This window comes from Callorhinus ursinus, unplaced genomic scaffold (assembly GCF_003265705.2).
Source record: "Callorhinus ursinus isolate GAN/ISIS: 27379988/994484 unplaced genomic scaffold, GSC_fseal_2.0 scaffold31, whole genome shotgun sequence".
NCBI classification, from domain to species: Eukaryota; Metazoa; Chordata; class Mammalia; order Carnivora; family Otariidae; genus Callorhinus; species Callorhinus ursinus.
In genome coordinates, this window is record NW_027397093.1 from 3,961,729 (window position 1) to 3,987,371 (window position 25,643).

A 25,643-nucleotide genomic window follows, 5' to 3' on the forward strand; every position below is an offset into this window, starting at 1 on the left:
CTACTCTGCTGCCATTTTCCTGTCTCTTACTTCATTTAATTTTAATTACCTCTTTAAAGACTATCTTCTAAACGGTCACATTCTGAAGTGTTGAGGATTAGGAATTCAACATATGAATTTTGTGGGGATGCATTTCAACCCATAACACTAGGTTTTATTTCATCATCATATCTCTTTAATTTCATCTCATCTGTGACATTTCTCAGTCACCCCCCACCCCAACCTCCCAGGTTAATCGTTTGGGGAAAGAATACTATAGAGGTGAAGTACATTTCTCATCACATTCCTGGGGTGGGGGCACATGACTTATGACCTTGACCCTGATTGTTAAGGTGATATCTGTCAGATGTCTCACTCTAACATGAGTATTTCCCCCTTTCTCTAATCAATTCATTAGAAATGAGTCACTAAGTCCAGCACCCACACTAAAGAGAAGATAATTAAGTTCTACCTCCTAGAGGGAGGAGTGTCAATGTGTAAAAATATGATAAAACCACCAAAGTAAATAATAAATATTATGGGAGAAGAAACTTGAAGCTGTGCAAATATCATTTCTCCTTAACATTTCACCTTTATTCATATATTTTGATACTGTTTGGTGACAGTCTCTTGAAATAAAAGGGAACCCAGTCTGTTCTAGGGATGCAAGTCCCTGAAGATCTCTTGTCAGCTGCCATACTGAAGCTTATACAATTTAAGGGGATCTCTTTAAGAAAGAGAACAAAATCACAAGTGCATAATTTGGTATTAAATAAAAATCATTTTGAATGAGAAAAAAAAACTGCAAGCATTTATTGGAGTTTCAGATATCCACATTCCTTTCTTTTGGGATTTCTTTAAACAATTTGTCAGAAATGCTTATGTAGAAATGCAACCTAACTTCTTCTTTCCAAAATACTGTACTACTCTTAGGAATTGGCTGTCCTTACTGGAGCCCTTGCGTGTGAGGGGCCTTGCAACTTAAGATTTAGGCCCCTCTGCCAATGATGCTTTATGGGATAGAGAGCTCAAAGTGACAAAAGCAAAGGAAATCTAAAGACAAGATGCAATTCCAAGTCAGATTTGTGCAAGGACATAATTAAGTCAACAAGGCTACATATACATGAAGTAAAAGTGAAGTTCTGAATGAGGGGAGGTCAGAAATGGAGTAAATACCAGGAATCATAATACCTGGGAAGGAGGCAACGGGGTAACTGAGTCTGGATTAAAATATAAAAAATGGGTCATGAGAGCATGCCACAGAGGAAAGGGAAGGGAAACAAAGACACATATACCTGGTATGTCCTTGAATTTCAAAGTGTACTTCTGTGTTTGGCTCTGAACCTGGCATCTTAAAACATTCCAATGAACTACTGGCTTGGCATCAGTCAGAAGATGCAGTAGTGCAGAAGGTGATTCACATGATTTTTTTCCTTCCCTGATCTAATATGATTTTAGCATGACTCACAAGTAAGAAAAGGTTCCCCCTTGGCATAAGGGAGATGCTGTAGTGTACATTCTAGAAATGTAGTAGAGTTCTAGAATGCCCTCATGCTCTTTCACTTACTATTGTTGGACACCTGCAAAAGAGTAGACAAGTACACAGATCTTGTTCTGTAAAAGCTGTTTCCTGAGAAAATCTACATCTTCATTAAGTGAGGAAATTACATTCTCCTCCTGGGAATATATTTTTCAACTGGGCTCAAGAAATATCCTCTATAATCAATATATTGATTCCAAAATATGGTGGGAAGGAAAATGCTACTTAATATAAACATGGACTACTAAGCTTTGGTCTTTTGGGAGAGTGGAATAATTCATATTGAAGTCAGGTGTGTTTATTGTCTTGGGAAAAAATACATAGTCTGTTTAAGTATAGAAAGTAAAGATTCTAGGGGAGGGATAAATTTTTCTGCATAATGAAGAGACAAAAATTTTGAGTTTTGAAGGGACAGACTTGGAGAAAGAAAAGTTTTGTAAAAGAAGATAAAAAAAGTATGAGAAGAACTGAGAGAGAGAGCAAAGAGACAGAAAAGGGGAGGCAGGGAAAGTGAGACATTAGGAGATTGACAATATGTGAAGGGAATGGAAGCCAAGAAGAGTCTTAATCACTTAAGAACATTCTGTGGCAGCAAAAAGTTAATATGTTCTTAGAATAGAGATATCCGAGACTAATCCAAATTTCCACCCTGCTCTTTGTTGTAATTGTTCATTGTTACCCTCAAACTATAAGTAGAGGTGACCCATACATAATCACCTTGTGTTACAAATATGCCAGGGGAATGCAACATTCGTGAAGCCATGCCCAAAAATACAAGATCATCAAATGTCAGGAAGAGAAAAATAATGGAAAAGTTGACTAGAGGTAACCAACTGTCCTAATTTTCCTGGAACTGAGGGATTTCCTAGGACATGGGACTTCACTTCTAATAGTAGGACAGTTCTGGGCAATTTTGGACAGTTGATTACCTTTAAGCAAAAATTATTTACTTGCCTTAAGAGAATAACAGAGATATCTGCCCTTGTATATGGATAGAGAAGAAGAAAGCCATATATTGAGAAAGATAAAAGGAAAAGATGAGAGAGAATTATAGGGAGAGAGGGGAAGAGTCCCACATATGTAAAGATCACAGATATTTGTATGTTTGTATGTATGTATCTTTCTATGGATATATTTATACATGTATTTCTCTATGCTTATGTAGATATTTTTAGAAGAGGAGAGAAAGATCTTAGGTTCAGTCCTCACTTTGACACTTTATATTTAATCTTTGGTAAATCATGAATTATGTCTGAGCCTTGGTTTCCTTACCTGTATAGTTTCTTTGTAGGATTGTAGTAAATATTTAATATAATATGTATCTATTAGCTATTAAGTATATAACACACAGAACACAAGAAAATTTTTATAATATATATTTTTATTACCTATATATACATATGTATATGTATATATCTTTAATATACCAAATCCATTCCATATCATTTGTTGCCAAGGTCAAAGAGAAGTCCATCCACAGCAATTCTTCAGTGCTTTCCTTCTCTTGTTTGGATTATACATGAAACCTGCTGTGTATAAATCCATGAAATCATGAGAAAGGCCTAGGCTTTAGTCCTCTGAAATTACTGTTGCTTCTTGTTACATGATTTCATGGAGAATGTCATACCAGATCTTCAGGTGTTCTCAGATCACTGAGCACCAAGGACCTCTCTGCTGACTTTATGTGAAGTACTGGACAGCCAGGTTAAGAGCTGAAACCTCATAGATAGCCAAACAGCTTTTACCCAGCCAAGATCCTCGCTCCTGTAGAGTGCTCTGTGGCAAAAAAGTAGACTGCTGCCTCTTGTGGCACCCACAAAATCCTTTCCTCCTTCTTGTTCAGAGAGCCTTTTATCACCTTGGCTGCCCCCTAGCAGCAAAGCCTTCAACACTTGCCAGCTTACTGCTGGAGTTTGTCCTAATCCCTTCAGGAGCCAGGATTCTGAAAATTCTACTCAAGTGAAAAAGGAAACCCAGAAGTCAAAGGCAAAATGTCTGATGGTCTCTTGACGGGCCATTTTGTATGCTATAAACACATATTTTGCTGATGAGTTTATAGCAGCTCCCCCAAGAGTGATGCAAATTAATAATTTGTGAATAATTTATCCTCTACTTTTAGTACTGTTATAAAGTAGATATTCAACACAATTTTAGTAGCTTTTTCTTTCCAACCCCTGCACATAAAACATATCCAGAACTACTTCTGCTTCCTCTGAGAACTGACTAATGAGGAGATAGTTAGGAAAGAAAAAATGCTCCCTACATATCCATTGGTGAGAACAAAGTTTTAGTCACCTTAATGGTACCAATGATATGTAATAATTAATGCAGGCACTTACAGTGATTCTTTATTTAAAAGACTTATCAATTCCATTTGAATTTACCACCCATTCTAACATGGCATATAAACAATTTCCTGCTTGAGAATCCATCTTTGTGTAAATACTCAAAGGAAATATTGACTTCCTAACATCCTGTAATTCCCAGGTAGTTGAGATGTTATCATAATTGGGAACTACAAAAGGAATTCTAAAAACAAACACAAGATCTAGAAAGTTATAATACCAATTCTAACTTTTTCGAGATTCTTTAGTATGTTCATTTTAGTTTCCTGGTAGACACCAGCGTATTTTGTGAATTTTCTGCCTTTGAGTTATTTTGCAAGAACACCCTCATAAAAATATAAAAGGTAGTGGGCTGGGAATATAGAGAGACAAATTCTTTCTGAAATCAAACAAATAATACATTATATGTTAAAAAAAAGAAGAAGATAGCAGGAGGGGAAGAATAAGGGGGGAAAATCGGAGGGGGAGGGTTCTAGAGGGGAGGGGGGGAAGATGGGTTAGCCTGGTGATGAGTGTTAAAGAGGGCATGTTCTGCATGGAGCACTGGGTGTTATATGCAAACAATGAATCATGGAACACTACATCAAAAACTAATGATGTAATGTATGGCGATTAACATAACATAATAAAAATTCTTACTGAAATCAGAGCTTAGAAATTAGAAGGATGTTTCTTCAAGATAATAAGCATAGACCCACGGTAAGAAGGACAATGTGAGGGTTATCTGCTCATTCTCTCTTCTGAAGAAATGCTTCTCATCACCACTGCATCCTTTATAGCAAACATTTTGTACAATATAATATTATGGTGAGCATCTAACTTCCAATTACTCCCTTTTCCAAGAATTTGAAAAACTCAATTTCAAGATAGGGTGGTGTACTCAATGGAGCAGATGTACAATCTCAGAAATGGAGGCAAACCATTTTCAGCTGTTGTACTCTCCAGAGCAGATGAAGTTGTTGGAAGAGAGAAAAGGGAAGGGCAACACAAAGATGGCTTGATAGCCCTAGTGGTTTTCCCTACATGCCTCCTGCCCCTTGTTCCAGGCTTTCCTATAGCCCAGTTGCATTAATGTCCTTGGGTTCATGAGATATCCCTGCATGATTATAATAAATTTTTATTTGTTCAACAATGTTTGAGTTAGAATCTGTTAACCTGAAAGCAAGAGAGTCCTGCCTAATACATATAACTTTTGCAGCAAAGTGAGAACCAGGACCTCTATAATTGCTTATCAAATAACCTTCACCTCTTTTCAACTTCAGTTACACACAACCTTAATCTAGGCATTAGCATCAACACCTTAAGTTATGAAGCTTTGACATCTAATGTCCTACCCTCAGACCACAACCTCTTACCTGTCCAAATGTTTTGCACCCCTTTCTACAGATTTTGATTTCTTAGAAAATTCCAGACCATTGAGAGGTCTTAGACATTGGAGTCAGACAGATCTGGGATTTAATTGTAGGTGTAAGTGAAATGATTTTGGAAATAAAGTTGTTCAATCTTTTAAGGCTAAATTGATCCAGCTGGACAAGGGGAATAATACCAATCTCTGGGCTTGGAAAGCATATTCAGTGAGATGATGTTTTACGTGGCAGAGCACCTGGCACATAGTAGACACTCCATAGATGTCATCTGTGCAGTTCTCCCATTGTTATTGCTCTTTCCATTTTTCTTCAGTCTTCCTGGTTTTTCTTCCCTCCCTTGCCAATTGTGGATGCACCAGTTGGGCTCACATAACTCATATTCTCAATATCAACTCTTGCAGTCCAGTCCTCTGTCTTAATTATGAGAGAAAACTCAAACACAGGATGCATTTTCCAACTATCTTCTCTCCCTTCTATTGCTCTCCCATGAAGATTCAAATTGACAGCCACTCCATGTCCACGGTCTACAAACTCAGCTTGGTTTCTAAATTGCCTTTAAATCATTTTATTTGATCAGCATCTCCCATCATTCCTCTCAATTTCTATGTGAAATGTTTCCTACATTCCTTAAGGCCTCTGCCCAAGCAACCTACCTTACTTTCCACAAATTGATGCATTCAGATTCACCATGAATGTGATTTAACCACCATATCACATTTTGACATCTACATTCACATCCATTCTCTCTCCTTTTCATCAGTCATGGAGACTGATGTGTCTATTCTCCTACTGCAGGCTGCTACTTCCACTCTTCCCAATAAGTCCATCCTTTCACCTCCTCTGGGACTTTGCTTTGCATTAGCCTTACCCTTTATTTCCTTCATCTTCAACCCTCTCTCTTCCTGCAAGCTCCTGTCTCTACACTAGCAAATATTCTCCGGTAAATCTTATCCACATATATAAGTTAAAATTAGTTAACCTACTTTTGACTTCAGTAACATAATACCGAAATAAAAGTGATTTAACCAATAAGGAGTTTTTTTTTTTTTAGTTTTTATTTTTTTTATTTCGGAGAGTAGGAAGTGTGAGGAGAAGGGTCTTACCCTAAATATAGAGAAGAAAGCTCTAAGGCATCTGATTTGCTGACACTATGAAGCCTCCTTAACAGCCCTGATGTAGGCAATATTTGGTGGTGGTGGGTGCATTGCTCCTGTTTTGAAAATCTACATGCAATTCCTGACTGGTGCACAACTGTAAATGAGAGATCACTGTGACACAGTTTTTTCTGATAGCAGCATGTCTATCTACTGAGCCAGTGGATATTCTAAAGTTAGCTGAGATAATCCCAGACCCAAAAGAGCATTCTTGTTGGGAACCTCTCTATACTGTTGGAGAAGAACAAACAAAATTAAGAATATGCAAATGCAAACATCAACTGATTATAATCATTTCAGGCCAATAATTGCCCACAACCAATCTCTCACCAATGAACATAAGAAGTCAAAATTGACTGAGGTTAAGTTTTCACCTTTGATTTTACCAGTGGAAGCATGGCTCATACCAAAAATTAAATTTAGTTTACAAGGCAGAAATATTTATAAGGCAAATTTCTGTAAATATCTGAGGTTAGAATTGAAAAATGTACCTACTATTTCTTAAAATGGAAATCTAATAATCCTACCTTTTAAAACATCTTGAAGCTTTCTCATTCCTTTAGAACACAGTTCAGATTCCTGATGTGGCCAACATAGGTAGTATAGCTAAGGGTGTAGCATATAAGCTCTGAGGTTAAATGACGGCCTCCCTATTAACATGTGTGTCCTTCAACCTATTTAAACCAGATATCTGTTAACACCTCTAAATCTCAGTTTCTTGTAAAGTGGGGATGAAGAGTACCAACTTCACAGCATTATGAAAAGATGAAATAAGATAATAAATAAATAAGATAATCCAATTAAAATATAGCAAGTAGACAAATAGTCATTAATGTGATTCACCAAACGTTTTCAGTTCTCCTGGAAACATGATTGGATTTCTCTGGTTGCTGCTCTATCATCAAGGTTCTCAGAGGCAGACAAGAATAAACTGAGCCCCGAGTTGATCTAAAACACACATGAAGCATGAGTGAGAAATATGCCAGTCTTGCTCTAAGCCACTGAAATTTTGGTGACTTTATTACTAGTGCACAACTTAGCACATGCAACTAGTGCAAAATGGCTAAAAAATATTTTAGATATTGTCACTGTTTTGGTTGTCATCATCATCCCTGTCAATATCATCATCACCATCAATATCATCATCACCATCATCTCCATCATCATCATCATCATCCACATCCTCCTCATCATGGTGCCCTCTTTCTGCTGTTCCCTTCTTTGTACACTCTTTTACCTTTTGCCTCTCTTGCCTCTTCTCCCTGCCTCAGCCACAGTAGTCTCTATTTTCTTGATTGATGCTTTACATTTAAGTTTCTGATATTGGATATTTTATTTTTTTCCCCCTGCTTGGATCCCTCTTCTTACCATCTTTAGCTAACAATAAGCGGTTCTTAAGTTAAACTTCACTTTCTCTAAATGGCATTCAATGACACTTTGGAATTATTGGTCTAAGCTCTCTTACAATAAAGCACTGTTGATTTTTCCTACCAGATCTTTTCTCTCAGGTTTTATTTTTTTGTCAAGTGACACTCTTATCCACCATTCCTAAAGGGAGAAGCCCAAGAGTTATCCACATTCCCTTTCTTTCCCTCACTTCATATGAATAAAGAATATTGTCTTTTAATTCTGTCTGAAAGACATATCTTTAATATATCAACTTCTCTCATATATTCCATATCTAGTGTGAGTCAAACAACCATCACTACTCCTCGGAACACAAAATAGTCTTTTTATTGGTCTACACCTTTCCAACTCTTGTCTTCTTCCACCCTGTTATTTATATAGTAGCCAGAGTAATTGGGGAAAAAAAACAACATATAAATCTGTCATGGTGTTTGCTTCCTTAGGCCCTCTGTGTCTTTTTCATGCCTTGAACTAAAATCCAAACCCCTCAGCATAACTGTAGATCTCTACTGTGATCTAACTCCTGCCTGTTCTTCAGGTTCACTTATTTATTTGTGGGCAGCCTTACTGGCCTCCTTTCTCTTCCCTGACCTGCTGAAGTGTATTCCTATTTGAGAGCTTTCGTGTATGAAATTTCCTCTACCTGGAATGATACACCCTCTACTCTTCATATGTTTGAAGAATACATGGGCTTAAATGTGCCTTCCCAAGGGGCACTTTTCATAACCATCTTCATGAATGGGTGCTGTATCACCTCTACTCTGTGTCATTGTGACCTATTAATATCCTTCATGACATTTATCACCACACACACACACACACACACACACACACACACGTTTCTCTATTAATTTTGTTATCTTAGAAACTTACTGTAAGCAGCAAAGGTTGGGACCATTTCTATTTTATTAACCAATATCTTACCAAGTTGTTGAATGAATAAATGTTGGTCACAATTTCAAAGATCATCATATAATTCTTGCAAAGCATTAGTCGTTTAGAACAATAAGGGAGGCATTCTTAAACTCTGCTCCTCAATATTACCTTTATTACCCATATAACAACATGTCAGCTATCATACATAGATTTTCATCACTTTTGAGTTATCCTGGCTGAGAAGCCACCCATGCATTCTAACTCCGGAGAGTATGGGACTGGAAACACAATTTGAACTGTAGGTTAAAACCAATGAATTCCAGGCTAAAAATTGATCTTCAGCATGTGAAACAGAAAAAATGCATAATATGCTTCAATTCTCTGATATTTAAAATTTGAAAACAACATCTTAGATATATATCAGAACAGACATGGGTAGTGCAATTCTACTATCACATGTGTTATGATGATTTTGGAGAATGAAGAAGTTATTGTTGCATCCCCCTAAGGTCATAAATGATTAACATCCAAATTTGGGGTGTTGGAAGAGACCTTACAGATTATTCGAGATAAAACATGAGAAATTCCTCTGTAAATATAAGCTACTAAAGGAATCATTTTCTTCCCTGTCATTGTGTAATTCTTTTCTTATGCCCCAGTCCCACCAACCACCATCTCTCAACTGTGTTGCTCCATCCACCTCTCATCAGGTTCTCTTTCATCCACTCTCATTACCCAGAAGCCATATTCTTTTTTTCAGAATCCATTTTCTACACAGAAGCTAGAGTCATCTCTATGAAAATGTGAGTAGATTCCTCCTCTCTCCTTAAACTCTAATGATGCCTCATCGCACTTAAATTTAAATCAAAACTTTATACCATGTCTTATGAGACCTTAAATGACCTAGCTGTGCCAGCCTATCTTATATGACCATGTTCTTCAACCCATCCTAGTTAACTGTTGCAGACACTTTGACTCCTCACTCCTCCCTGCTCCAGTGTGCCAACCTTCCTTCCACCTCAGGGCCTCACGCTTGCTATTTCTTCTACCTAGGTTGTCCTTTACCAGGTCTTTGTGTGACTCATTTTCATTATTCAGTCCTATTTTGTCACAGGTGGAATTCCTCAGAGCTGGCTTTTCCAATTACCCCATCTAAAATAGCTCCTTTCTCTCCATTCTCACCCAGATACTCCCCACTTCCTTAGGTTTTTCAATAACAAGCTGGAATTATATTATTTAATTGCTTATTCATTTATTGATGGTCTTCCTCAACGACCTCCAGCCCAATGAAAGTAAGGACCTTATCTGTTTTGTTTGCCACTGTATCTACTGCTCTTATAAATTGATCTCACACATAGTAAGCACCCAGTAGATGCCTATGGAAGGGAGGGAGAAAGAGGGAAAGAAAACACATGAACATGTTTACATGTAGGGGACATATGTGTGCAAAATTATGTTACCTATTGTGTCTATCCAGTCTCTGCACAGGAAAAACTTGGTCAACACAGTTTTTAAAGGAGAAGTAAGAGCAGTGCTCTTCCTCACCTCACAGAAAGCACCATGGTTAGCAGCACAATATTTTTTCTCTGCTGTCACATGGGCTCTTCTACTTGATGACTGATTTCCCCCTGCCCTCTCTGGAGTCAGACTTCACATTGTCAAAGGGCATAAATACACATTTTAGCTTTGCTTCAGGGAGCAGTAATAATTAATGTCATCTCATTGATGATGAATAGAATTCTATGAACCAGCTTAGTATCACATATGATTTTAAAGAATTTTTTTGAACCACCCCAAATCCATTCTTAGCTACTAGAATGTCAAATGCTTCTACAGCTCTTCTGTTTGCCAGGGGCCAACAGTTTTCATGGATGGTTTGATGCTGGGGGCTACCTGTCAGGTATTAAATAACGGACAAAATACGCATCAGCTTCCCAAGTTGGAAAGTGACAGACAAGAAAGTCGCCATTTGCCCCTGGGTATAAGGGAAATGAGAAAGAAATTGTTACAGCAACTTGGTTCTGTTGAGCAAATATGTCTAATCTCTGGAAAATAGGAAGCCTCGGGGGAGAATATAATAATATTGTCCTGCTTCTTGTTGCCTCCTCTAAAACAAACACTCAATTGCAATGCAGAGGAGCGGAACAGAAGCCCCATTTAATCAAACCAAAGAGGCATGCCAAAAACTAAATGGCAAATCCCTTCAAAGAAAACACCATAAAACAATGTACTAATTAGGATTTGTAAGGATGGGAACAAAGCCATTACTTTTAATGGACTATTGAAATGGGTTCCCCAAATTGGACTGTTGAAAATTATATTTAACAATTTTTCTTAATATAAAAGTAAAACATGTCCATCATAAAAAAATAGAACATGTTGAAAATTCTATAAAATTCTCAACATCTTATTACACATAAATAACCATTGTTAATATCTTCATATTTCCTTCCAATAGCTTATATTGAGAACATTTTCTAAAGCAATCAATATTCTCTCAAAGCATGTATTTAATAATTCAATACTAGTCCATGTTATTGTCATATTGTAATTTTTTTCTCTGTAGTTGTATTTTTGGGTATCTTTCAATTGCTATTATTAGGTTTGTTTTACTACGTATGTATATATACACAAAGGAATAAGATAGGAAGGAACATGTGATATATAAATGTTTTACTTATGCTATGCAATTTTAATTCAATTTTATCCTATACCTTAAATTCAGTGTAATACTGAGAACAAAATCTAAGAATAAATTTACCTTCATAGGATTTAATAGAATTTTATCATTATATAAAATATCATGAATTGTTTAACCATTTGGCTTGTTTTTCCTTTATAAATAAAGGCATAAAAATATTTTTATACATGAATTCTTGTGTGATTTTCTATATGAAATAGTCCAACCACCAATAACTATTATGCATTATTTTTAAGATCTCTTTAATAGGGGCGCCTGGGTGGCTCAGTTGTTAAGATCTCTTTAAGACAGTAAACTTTAATAATCCATTTCGTGAACATTAATCCAATTTCATTACATATATTTTTATAAATACCAAACTAAAAATTTATTCCTATAAATCTAATCCAATTTTGAGTTTTCTGTTTGCTTCTTTTTCTAGAAAGTTCTTCCAGCTATATTTCTTCTGGGTCATTTATGGTTTTATCTAGTACATTTAACTCTTTAGCTCATCAATATTTTGTCATACTATATGGTATAAGGGAGGAACCTATATTTCTTTTTTAGGTTAGCCAATTTTCTAGCAACTTTTCTTAAATAAGATGAGCTTAACTTATCATTTATTTATTTTTAACTTATAATTTAAAATGTCCTGAATTTCTATTAATTTTTTGTTGTTGTTTCCTAGTGTGTTTCTGGGCTGTCGCTTATGTTTCTCTTCTTTTGATACCTGCATCAACGCAGTAAGGTTTAATAATTTTAACACTATAACATCATTGATTATATACTAAACTCTCCCTCATTTTTCCATACAGTTTTATTTTTCACACTGGTTTTGGCTGTTCTCATCCATATATTCTGCAAAATATTCTACATATGCCTTTCATTTGAATGCATTATATTTATGAATGAAACTGCAGACCCTTGACAAGTTTAAAATATGGAATTTTCCCGCTAAGAGGAAAATTATATTCTCATTTATTTAAATCTTCATTAATGTTATTTCATTTGCCTCCCCTTAGATTTATTTCAAGGTAATGTATATTTTTGTTAATGCTGCAAATTGGATCATATTTAGCAAGCTTTCTGGAGACCCTTTACTTGACAAAGCTGATGGCTCCTCCTGGCTATGACCTCTCCTTAGCCCTGTACCACCCTCACAGACTGTGTTGGGTCACACTGCTGCCTCAGGCAGTCCTTCTTACTACTGACCCTCACAAGGGTGGAGGGAACATATATCTTTACTCTGAGACAAACACATGGATCTCCTCTCCTCATGCCTCTGTGTCTCCTCAATCTAGCAATTGGCACGCAAGCTTCAGCCAGAATTTTTTCTTCCAGTTACTCAGGCTAGAACTTCAAGGGGCCGTATACTATGGGATCACAGGAGGCTCTCTGAATGCCCTCTCACTTGGCTTGATGTGAGAGGACTCCATCCTTTCTCCATTTGAAAATTCTAACAGCACAGAATTCTGACAATTCTCTCAGAAGGAACTAACTCTCCTTCCAAAGTTCACATTTTTATAGGCAAAAGTGAGTGATGGCTAACATGGCAGAAATGGCTTTAATATTTAATGGCACAACCTTCTGAGGTAATCTAAAGATTACTCAAGAAAGTAGAGGCATAAGGCACCTACTGCACTTGTCTCTCAGTCAAAATTTGGAGAGAATCCTATTTTAACATCTTGTGTGTGTGTGTGTGTGTATAAATTACATATTAATTATGTAATATGTAATTAACACATATTTTATATGTGTGTATGTATTTATACATGATATATATATTGATTTCAGTATATAGATATAAAGAAGTTATATACAAATCTATCTGGACCTGGAAACTCATTATAAATGGTTAAGTAATTCTTGGAAGGAAAAAAATTTTTTCTATTTATTTTCCCATGAATAACTTAATTTTCTGTTTTTAAGCCATTTGGTACATTTTATTTTCCATGAAAAATCTTAATTTTAATTGAGATTTTTCATAGCAATGAACAAAGACTTATTTATGCTGTTCAATAATAATTTAAAAAATATTTTCCATATTTGTGATTTATTTACTTTCTTTTTGCTTTATTTTTCTCATTTTAAAATTATTCTTTTCCTAACCACATATTTTTTATTTTTCAAAGTGTTATTTCCACTCTTTTTCTTATTCCAAATATCTATTTTTCTGCCTTTACATCATTTCTCTTATTTTAAAAAATGGATTACATTATCTCTAACTTTCTCAGTTGAATCCTTAATTCAACACTTCTCTTTTTTTTTAATGTTGAATTTATTTAAGACTCTCAGGGTTCCACTGAGTACAGCTTTAGCTAGTTTAAATATTTTTTTATATCTTGCTTTTTATTTTTTAAATTTCCTTTAACTGAATTTTTAATTTCCTCTTTAGAACAGTAGGATTATTTTTGTTTGCTTTTTTAACATTTAAAAAAAATTCTGTTATTTTTAAATTCTGAAACAACATATCTTAGGGAGGAAGAGTAAGAAATTAGACAGCTGTGTTTCTAACTCCAATCCTATTGGAGCATAAATTTACTTTTATCCAATTCTCCTGTTTACTCGTTCTGTCAGATTTTAATCTGCTTTCATTGTATTTCTGTAGAAAAAATTTCCTTGACTTGCTTCTTTATATAATGTTTGCTTTTTTAGTGAGTCCCACCCATTGCCCTTAGTCTTTTATTTCATTTCTGAGTGTAAATTTTCTTGATATAATAGTTGATAATTTCTAAGGTGCAACATTAGAGCAAATCTCATTTTAAAAGGAGTCATGACTTCTACACATTGGAAGCAATATGTTTGGCCTTTGTTCTTGCCTGCAAATGGCTTTACTATGCTCCTGTTGGGGTATTTTATAATCTCTTTGCCTTGACTGTTCAGAGATTCCTCTAGGGCTTGTGTCTGTCTAATAATAGTGAATGTAGGAGAGACTGAATGAATCTTTATTTCTTCTGTTGACCATATGCCCACACAAAATCCTTCTTTTGGGTTTAGGCTTGAGGGACGATTGGTATAGATTTATATTAACATTTCAGGGATGTGGCACCTTGAAGTGAATGAACAGGGAAGTACAGTCACACAAAGCACCAGCTCTTGCTTTGTTGAAGCAGAAGACCTGAGGACCACCACTGTACTCATTCTTCACTTAATGTAAACAGTGGATGTAGCCAAGGCCATAGGTAGGTCCCTCTGGTCTTTTCCTGCCACTGCTACCTGTCATATTTGGGAGGGGGAATAGTAGTGTTGGTAACTATCTGATCACTATATTTCATATGTGAGAATTTCAATAACCCACAAAATTGGATGTATAGAGTCCCACTCATTAGTTCTGTGCTCTGCCCTCATTTTTAGCACTTGTTATGTTCATTTGCTGGATTTAGTGAACTGAAGTCAGGATCATCTTCACTTAGCCTTGGAGATTCTACCCTATCGTGGGCATTTGAACTATGATTGTAAGAAATTCCTCAAGATAATTAATAAGATTAGAAAATAAAGGTAAGTCTGCCTGAATTCTGGCTTGAAATCCAGCCCCTTACAATTTGTTATCTGTGAAATCTCAGGCAAGTTTCTTAACTTCTCTGTGCCTTGATCTCCTCATCTTTAAAATGAGAATGATGTGCATACCTACTTCATAGGGTTTTTATGAAGACTAGATTTACAGTTAATATATGTAAAACATTGAGTGCCGGGCATATTCTCAGTTCTTTACAATGGTTTGCTATTATGTTAATGTCACTCCTCCTGGGTTCCAAAGCCGATGACAATTTTTAAACAATCATCTCATTTTTTAACACTTAGTTTTTTAAATGTGGATTGGGAGAGGTGAATGTAGTAAGCTGTACAGAGGTTTCTCTAGAGCTTACGTCTTTTTACCCACCTGTCTACATTAGCAAATACGGTGATTTTCGTGATCAAAATCCCTCAGGGGAGTTCCTCCAAAAGACAAAATTAATACTGTGAGGGAACCTAGTATCTTTGTCTACCTATACTTAGAAATATGCTTATGCCAAAAAAATTAATGCATATATATGTACATATAATATTTAAACATTGACACAAAGCAAATGTAGGTAAATATTTAAAAATCATTTGAATAACATATGTGATAAATGTTTAATGAGCTCTTTGAAAATATGAATGTTTTTCATCCATATAATGACTTATGTCATCATTAAAAATATGTATAGTACTTTACCAATTGAGGAAATTATCAGAGACCATATGTAAAGTTAATAAAGCCATATAAAATATTTTGAATATAATTTAAATTTTGTAAATGACATATGGTGCCTATGTATTTATTCATTTAAAAATATTGGAAGGAAATATACTCAAATATTAATAGTGGTTATCTCCCGGTGGTGATTTTTATTTTTCTGCTTACATATTTTATGTGTAAGCATGTAACATTTTTCTAACTACAAGTTAAAATTAAGCTTCATTAAAATGATGCATTTCTGATGAGTCCTACACCATTTTAACTACAAATGTGTTATATTGCTATGCAAAGTAAATGAACAAACAAAAATTCAAGTAATGTTAAAATTGTATATATTAGCCACTTCTAGAAATTAATTGAATAATGTCTAAAATAAATTTCCAAACTGGTCATATGGAGACAGTAAAAAGATCAGTGGTTGCTAGGAGTTGAGGAAGAGGGAGAATGAATAGGTGGAGCATGGAGGATTTTTAGGGCAATGAAAATTCTCTGTATGACACCATAATGATGAATAAACGTCATTATACATTTGTTGAAACTCATCATATGTACAATAACAAGAGTGAACTGTAGTGTAATAACTATGGATTGTCGGTGACTATGGTGGTCCATGTAGGTTCTTCAACTGAAAGAAATGTACCACTTTGGTGGGGGATGTTGATCATGAGGAGGCTATGTGTGTGTGGGGGGGTGGAGAGTATATGGGAAACTTCTGTACTTTCCCTTCAATTTTGCTGTGAACTTAAAGCTGCTCTAAAAAAAAAGTCTTATTTAAAACATAATAATAAAATAAATAATAAAATAAAGTAACTAAAAAAAGGTACACTCATTGACCCAACCATATAAACTTCTTGCAGTGTATAACTGGAAAATTACTTAAAGGAGTTATTCATAACCATTGAAGTTCACACGTTTCTTTACTAACCTTATGAAATTTTTAGTTAGAGACCTTTCCGCCCCACCAAAAATAACGCACGTACTAACCTATACCAGCTTACACTTTTGAGTGTTTATAGACCCTATAAACTTGTTCATGGACCTGCAGTTTCTCCTTCCAAAAGAAAGAAAAAATAATGTGTATTCTATGATACTAATTGTGGAGTTCCTTATGGTAGTGAATAAATAGAAGCAATTTGAATGTCATATAATAAAATGTCTAAATAAGTCATAACATAGGAACAGACTGAAATTTATGTAGCCATTAAATTAAATGTTTACAAAGACAATTTATTACATGGGACAGTATGTTGTATTATTTTTTAAATTGTAATGCAACATAGTAGGAAAATAATAGTGAAATATGCATGTATGTAGAAAATGAGAAGAAAATTTACAAAAACACTGTTGAGTATGGTCTTAGCATTGTTGAATTCATGCTGATCATTTTCTTATTTTTCACACACTTTCAGTGACATTAATTTTAAAATAAGATTAAAAAAAAGCAAAGCAAAAAGGAACTCCGTTAAATCTATCTGTTGTGCAAATGTTCGTGGCATCGGGTGTCTGTCTTGACTTTCTCATCGGAGAAAGGCCTCACAGCAATGCTTCATTCATTTTTTTCAGCTGGAATGGATGGAATTTGCAGGACAAGCTACTTCTTTTTTTTAAACAAATGAATGCCCCGTGTCTCAAACTCTGTGGTATACTTTTCAGTTGTTTAGATTTTTGATCCAAGGAAGACTGCAACTTTTTTTTTCTTTTAACTTACCAGTGTTTTTCCTGATGAAATTATACAATGACTGGATTTTGCTTTAAAAATAATACTGCAAGGAAGAAAAAAAAGTGGAGGATGACCCACAGAAATAAAGCTGGTCATAGAGTGATTGAACCTGGCTTTTTTTTTTGGCCTTGCCTTAATTACTAACTTACTGCAGTAGACTCTTCTCAGATGCGAAGAGTACCTGGGTCTCTTTTAAGTTCCCTAAGGCATTCCAAGTGAGCTTGCCCTTTCCTGTACTGCAGCTCCATATATCCATATCCATATATGTCACACATTTTGATTTTCAGAATGTGTTGACATCTGTCTCCATATTTGATTCAGTAGCTTCATCTATGTTCAGCTTAAAATACGGAACCTTCGGTGAAAACTGTCAATAAGAAAATAAGAATGCATTAGTAGATAACGATTTCATTCTATAAATCTGTATAATTTTTCCCATCTTAAACAGATTTTTATAAATTTTGTGTCAAGTTGAAAGAAATGGCAAAAGTGAAGATTTTAGTATATTTAAATGTTTGAGCTCAGTAGTTATAATTAATGCCCAACAGAAATTCTAAAATATGAGCTATTATTATGGAAAGAGTTCAGTTTACAGAGAATTATAAAAAAAAAAACCCACCTTATTTTGCAAACCATTTACCTAATATTTCTTTACATTATTTTAGCCTTAGATTTGATTTTTAGTTGTTAGTATTTTATGTGACACCTTTAAAAATCTTGCTATTGGTTTATTTTTTATTCAATGTTTAAAAGATGATTATTTTATTTTTCTGTTCTTTTACATAAATTGATGATTTTATCTTTCTTTCTTACAAAATAGAAAATATTGTTGTGAAAAACAATAATAAGAAGGTTGAAAAGTCTGTTAATAATATTAGGAAAATTAAAGAGCCCTAGGCTATGTCTGTATATGAGAAGATACAGGCTAAAGTCATGAACCTTATTATCACTTACATTGGAAACATTACAAGTTTAATCCTCCACTAACACAACTCAAAAGAACAAAGCTATTTTTCTCTACAAAACCACATTAGTCTCTCATTTTAGCTGAAAATTCCCTGTTTGATGAACGAGAAGATAAAAGTAACATACAGTAAGAATCCAACCTAAGGGATCTGAGTGTCCAGGTTCATCAAAGACTACTGAGAAGATGCAACAGGAAAATAATAATCAAGGATTCCCTCCACAGATGAAAACTTACATGACAAAGTCAAGATTATTATTAAATCAATTAGTAATATCGTAATTTTTAATAAGAAGTGTGGTATATTTCCCTGCAATGCAGTGCCACATAATGTAACCAAACTTTACTGGGATGCCAAGGGACAAACAGCTAGTATTATTTCCCATAGCCTTCATATCTACTCCACAGAGTAGAGAACAGCATTTTGAAATATTTTCTTGGAAGAAGAACATACACACACCTTAAGACAAAATTACTATCACAGGCACAAGAGATTGTTTCTGTTTTAAAAAAAATTTTTTTTTTAAATAACAACTGGAGATATTCTGCTGACCATTTTGTATGTATTCTTCTGTATGTGACTTACATTCATTATTTAAAATATGGTCAAGTGAGTTAATAAAATATGTTAATTATGAAGAACTAGGGAATTCATTTTTCGTTTAGATTTAATGTGTACAATTGCATATGTGAAAAAATAAGAGGGAATCAAGGTATTTCCCTCAAATTATCTTTAAAATATACACAGTGGCCACTGGTAAATGTGTAGAGATTTTAAGGTGAGTAGTATGTTCTTCCATTTATTCCAGTTCGAATGAATGTATCTATTCTCTAGACCTTTTTTTTTTTTTTTGATAGACAGGATTCAAATGCAGGCTGTATAGAACAAACCTTAAAAGAGAATCACTATAGTTTTTGCTGTCTGCATTTCATATGAAACATATCTGAATCCGAGGTCATCCACATCATGAGAATTTGGACACATTTAAGTGATTTTTAAGAGAAAACTCTAAGGAAAAGGAGGACAACATTGGATTTTAACATGCTGTGTGTGTGTGTGTGTGTGTGTGTGTGTAATTGTTTAAGACCTTCAACTTAAGTTCATTTCGGAAATGACAGTATCGAGTTATCAATGTAAAGTGGAACAAAGCTGTGTGAATGGTTCTTCAGACCTCTTAATACATCAAACAGTTTTAAAAATGTGCATTTTTTCTATTTTGATTTTGTAAACAACTACATGGAATCCTTATAACTTTAAAAACACAACACAATTTAATGAGACTTACTGTTTTGATTGACCTATTTAACATTCTGCATTGTTTTATTGAAGACTAAGGAATTCAGACTTTGGGATCTTGATGAAGAAAAATTATATGGAAGAATTAGTGCTAGTCAGGATGCCATTGGAAGAGCAAATAGATATCAATTTGTTAGAAACAGCAATTAAAACCAAAATTAAATAAGTGAACCCCGCATTTTTTTTGTCTATTGTGCCCTGCAAAGAACAGGATTATTTCCAACTATAATGTGAAAGTGTCCCCAGCGAATTTATTCACTATTAGTTGGAGGGTTTGTGTTAAGGAGTTTGACGTGCAAATAATTGAGAATATTAAGAAATATCCTGTGTATCTAGTGAGAGTGTGGCATTGCATCTGTGAGAGGAGAACATCTTCAAGGTGTCATGCCATCTCAGAACTCCTTACTCTGGCTTTGATAAAGATTCACAAAGGATACACTTTAAAAAAAAAAATCCATGGCAAATTTTAATCCAAGAATCCAGGGCGAATTATGATGCTCAAGCTTTGAAGTTAGGCATTTTCTTGGCCATCCTTTCTTATTAATTACCTGTCCTAGGTAAATTTACTTTAAAAATGAGAAAAGTGATCCTATTTCTCTATGGAAATTAAATGGAATATTATAAGTGTAATATATAGATAGATATATAGGTTGATATACAGGTTCCAATAATTGTTGAGTCTTACAAGACATAGCTATTAACTTTCCAAGGGATTGTGAAATGATTGGATGACAAATGACCAGGTAAAGTCTGAGTATGAATGACTGGATAACAGTGTATTATTCAATTTGGAAGGAAATCGAAGATGAACTAGATAATCCTCCTTATTTGACAGATGGGGTCATGATGCTATTAATATGTATAGGTAAGTCACGAGCTTTCACAAAGATGACTCTCAACATGAATTGTTTGCTATCATACAATTAATTGTTTCATAGGCAACAACACCCATGCAATCAATGTTTATGAAAAAAGTTTTCAAAGTACTAGAAGCCTGTTCTCTATTTTATCAAGATGGTGTCTGGTCACCTCTGCTATCATCTGCACATCTTCACTGGGGTATCCAATATTAACATGTAATATCTCCCCCTCGTCACTCTGCCTTGACCTCAACTCCTCACTAGAGCTCATGGGCACTTGAAGCCAAAGATACCTGTGTAGGCACCTTTGGGAGAACTTGTGTCTATATTTGTAAAAAATATATTTGAGACCATTATATGCTATAGGGACAGCAATCATATACACCCATAGTTTAATCTTCATGTCTAAGAGATAATCTAGCAGAGATTTTATTCCAGGGTCTTGTGAATTCTCCAACCGGAGGATATTTCTGCTTACCTAAGAAAAAGAAAGAACTGAAAAATGCTTCTGTTATCTAAACATTGCCAGTTCAGCTGATCCCTAAATGATTTTATTTCATTGGCTTTCACTTTAATATTTGTCAAATTAAGCGAAAATAAAGCTAACAAAATAAACACCTAAATGTAATATGCATATATATTTTATATATACATATACGTTTAGATGTGTGTGTGTGTGTGTGTGTGTGTGTGTGTGTGTGTGTGTGTGTGTGTGTGGTCACAGTAGAAAACAGATAATTGTAAGAAAACAAGGTGGATCTTAAGGAATGAATTTCTTCCTTCACCCTCACTATTTCTTTAAAAGGGAAAGAAAAAATAAAAGAGGAAGAGATAAAGCTTATTTAAAGGCATTTCCCACAACATATTGGGATGCATCTAAAATTGAGAACAGCCCAGAAACATTGTGCTGATCTTTCCTGGACGAAGACTGAATTTCTGAAGACTAAGGTACAAACACAGTAGAGATAGGCTATCATCAAATACACTGTACTGAATCTATACAATCGAATAATAATAAAAAAGTATTCTTTATATATAAAATGTTTCCCGGATACCAAAAGATCAAATAAAAATCCCACCCCTCCTGCTGTGTTCCTAAGTATAGTAGATGCTCATTTGGGAAATGTTTCACAGCACTTGTCTCAGGGCGATATTTTCTGGCTTACAGGGCTGGGATCAAAGGAACCAGAACCTGCCCGCACTTAGGGAGCCATGGTTTCCTAGAGCACCATACAGCAGATGGTTGTGCATGACTGCTGCATACATCAAGCGTATTCTGGTGGAGACCTGGTTATTGACAGCCTTCGCCATGGTTGCCAGAGGCCTCACTTACATTGTAGCTGTCATTCAATCTGGAAGCCAATGCGCATTCTCTCAAAGTCAGCCTGGCCCTACTTTTCTCTTTTTGGTTGGTCTGATATGCTATTATTATCAGAAGAGATTTAATTTGTGAAGTCCTAAAATCAGCACTTTTCCTCCTCCAGAAGACCTTGCTATTGCTACTTAGAAATGATGTGAATCATTGGAGATGTGATAAATTTACAAATATTTAGTCCTTAGCCCATAGCAAGGTAGATACTGGATTAGAGTGTAAAACGTAGAGCATTTGATAACATACATGGGAAAATCAGAAAGAAAATTTGGATGCCAATTCTCCAACATCATTTCTATTATTTCTCATTAACATCAAATTGGTCATATATTTTGAACAACAGTGTTCCATGGCAACTTGGAATAATATATGCCTTGTATTAAAAAAAGACTAATTAGAAAATGATTCAGAGTGAAAAACTAGTGAGTGACATTCACTCTTCAGTAAATAACTAATATGCAACTTACTTAGTTACAAATCTCAAATATCTATTCACATAAAAAAGACAAGGAAAATGAAGCAAAATTAAAGGTGTCTTGTAGAAATAAGCACCTCTCTGTAGGCACATGAGCTTGAAGGACAAGGTACCAATGGCTCCAGGTGTTTGCCATGTTAGATCAACTTTGAAAGTCTTGATGCTATCAGCACTTGTCAGATGGTGCCCAAAAATGTGGATTTTGAGCTTGGGCCCTTTTCAGAGAGCTTCATATTCCAAAAGAAGACAAATGACCACTGAAATAACCTTTAATATTTGTTCTTTATGGAAGATTTTTGTCTTGATTATCAATTAGGAAATAATTATATCTCTAAACTTTACATCAGACTGCCAGTGGGTGAGCCTGATATTAATGCTCTTCACGATGCACCAGAGTGTTTATAATCACATAATATATGGTTCTACTTTTAAAAAAAAGTGGGGGTTGGGTCAGGACTTATGTTTGATTGATAATATTCAATCTTTTCAGAGTGAAAAATATATTAAAGTAACTGCTGTGAGTCACCTAATTATCACCTCCTAATTAGGTGAAATCTGTATGAATCCTTTAGGTGTGCTACAGGTAAACTTGTGATGAAAAACCCAAGAAACAAGGTTGACTTCAACAGACTTGTGAGACCTTCCAGTTAATGTTTGATAATAGTGATAAATTTCAACACAGTAACATATTGGATACGCAACTTATGGGTGTCATATATCCTTGCCCCAAAGATACAATATTTTTAAATGGGAGCCTAGGCGGTCTAGACATTAAAAATTTGTGATAATCTTTTCAGAGTCTAACAACATTACCTCTATATTCAAAATAATATAAGTATACTAGGACAATTAATGGATACCAAAAACCTTTTGTTAAATATAAAATGCATTTCTACCAAAGTGTTTTCAACAACTGAGACCTTGAAGTTCCACTAACTTGTTGGTAAGAACATAATGTTTTCCTTCCCCTGCATGACATTATGTCTGTTATTAAAGAATGTCCTCAAAGAGCAATTTGCAATGTATTTTCAACAGAAACAACCTCAATAAGAATTGTATGTATTCAATATTTGATTCAGATATAGTTACATTCCCTTTCAATGTAATGTGAATCTTCCACAAGGAAATTTTAACCAAAGTCTTCCCAGACTGCAGTAAAAGAAATCTTTTATAAACTTTCAAATACTGTGCCTTTTTATTTAAAACAGTGTAAACATAACAACTCAACACCACCAATAATTGGAAAAAGACTGGTTATGTGAACACTAATTTCCTTGAATGCCCCATGAAAATAAGGGTAAATAAAACAGACAAATCTTCAGGAGAAGTTTCAGTTCACCTTAGCAGTGGTAAAAATATTGCTTTATTCCAAATGAACATACAACACAATTTACTGTTCTTTGGGGGGCTTCCTGTGAACTGAAAAGTCTGGGCTTTGTGATTTCAACAATTTATTCTTTCCATATTAACCACAGAAGCCAATGTCTTGGTCCGCAAATAGTAGACTTGCTACAAAATAAATAGTAATGAGGATGACGAGAAAGCAAAGGGTAACTGTCAATTTGATAATTGGCTTGTGTAAATCATTTAAGTGTGCATGATTCAAAATAAACACACATCCTCAACTCGCCTTGTGATACTGATATCATTAATGAGCCAATAGTTGTTCCTCTCAAAAGTATTCACACCAGAAAATGATCTTGACATTGTCAAGAGTTTTATAGGACCCCGCCATGCAAGTGACCTTGATTTAAGAACTTACTAACTGAACTTTATACTTAATGGATAAATTTAAAGTGAACAGATCTGAGAGGGAAATTTTTTTTTCTGAATATTAAATCCCCTGATGTTTTAGAACAAATTTTAGCAAGCTTAATATGCACACACATGCACACACATACACACAATGAACACATGTGCATACAGCATACCTGTGCTCGAGTGAGCAAGCCCATACCAACGCCCGTTTGTGCGCGCACATGCACACATACATACACACATGCGCGCGCACATGCGTGCACGCACGCTCACACACACACACACAGGCGCACACACACTGAGAAACGCTCCTTTGGAGCCCCTACACAATCTCAAAGAAAAACACTTCTATTCGCATGGTTTTAGTGACACGACATTGTGATTTTTCTCATCCCTTTTTCTATAATAATTTCCTTCACACCTCCCTCTGAGATTCTGTGCCTTCAAATTTCAGAGGGAACTGGCACATGAGAGTAGCTAAGATTGCCCCCGATTACTCCTTCTATCTCCTGTCCTCCCCCTTCCACAGTCTTTGTGTCATTCTTCAAAAATGAAAGAGAAAACACTACATTGGTTGACATGACATAACCTGTGAGGAGGCTGTCGAGTGAAGAGAAATTTAGGGGTTGGGACCAGCAAGCCAAATGCAAGAGCCACCTGCTCACTGGCACGTCCACCCTCAGGATACTGCTTGTCTCTTTGAAACCAGATAACTGCCAGTGCTTTTTTATGAGGACACTGGTGCAGTGGGGCTGAGGGTCTGAATCACCCACATCTACTAAGAGCCAAAAGAGGCCGGCATTGGGACTAACTGAAATGGTATTCAGAATTCTACCCAAAAGCTTTAGAGGTAAGCTTTATCCCTCCTGAAACGTTTCTTTCCCTTTAAAAAAATATTTTGTTAAAAAACAGTATGATATGAGGGCGATAGACTATTTGGTTTCTTCTAAGTAGATGCTCTTAAATTAATGCATATAAATAATTTGTATTTAATTTCCTCTCTTTTCCTGTTGAGCAAAGCACAGAATGCACAGATTCCTCCATCTTAAGTCACTTGGTCAATGCGGAGTCTCTTTGTATTTCCTTCCTTAAGACAAATTGTGCCTCGCATTCTGATTTGGCCGTGGGACTCAGGGGGAGAAAGGCTGTGTTTTCACTTGCACTGTCCTCGGTTTCTACGCTGGCCAGTTCATAGTCCTCTGACCGCCTGGCGTCAGTCAGAATTCGGATCTGCTCCTGGACAGTTTCTAGCAATATTTTCACTTCTTGTTGTTCTGCTATAAGACAATCGCTGACTGGAATACTCACATTGACAATATCAGCAGAGTAGGAGTTTTTGTACCATTTGATGCTTTTGACTTCAGAAATCCCTGGCATTTGCATGCAGGTTTCCTCTAGACCCACTGAAGGGATGATGGGCACAGAACTGGCCCGCGTGGATGAATAGCCCATCAGGTCCTTTTGATCCAAGCTATTAAAATAGGAATTTGTCTCTCGTGAAGGCAGTTGCATATTTATGGATGCATTTTGTTGGTTTTTTAAACCACTGGATGAATACCTGAAAAAGAAACATGGTGTTACATGTTCTGCTTTCTGCTGTGTTTCCTTAGAGCAATATTCAGTCAAC

At 35.3% G+C, this 25,643-nt stretch overlaps 1 protein-coding gene across 10 annotated transcripts in view; it reads right to left on the reverse strand.

Annotated features, from left to right (window-relative positions):
- Window positions 1-2,989: 2,989 nt before the first annotated feature.
- NRG3 (neuregulin 3) overlaps window positions 2,990-25,643 on the reverse strand; it is a 1,135,127-nt gene continuing 1,112,473 nt past the window's right edge. For 4 of the 10 annotated variants that reach the window (XM_025880730.2, XM_073878733.1, XM_073878732.1 and 1 more), the window contains exon 9: window positions 23,278-25,574. In XM_025880730.2, the coding sequence (XP_025736515.1) occupies window positions 25,067-25,574 (508 nt within the window). In that variant the 3' untranslated portion in view covers window positions 23,278-25,066. Of the gene's footprint in view, window positions 3,049-23,274; window positions 25,575-25,643 lie in introns of those variants that run through there. The other 6 variants (XM_025880729.2, XM_073878729.1, XM_073878734.1 and 3 more) reach the window with 5 other exon arrangements.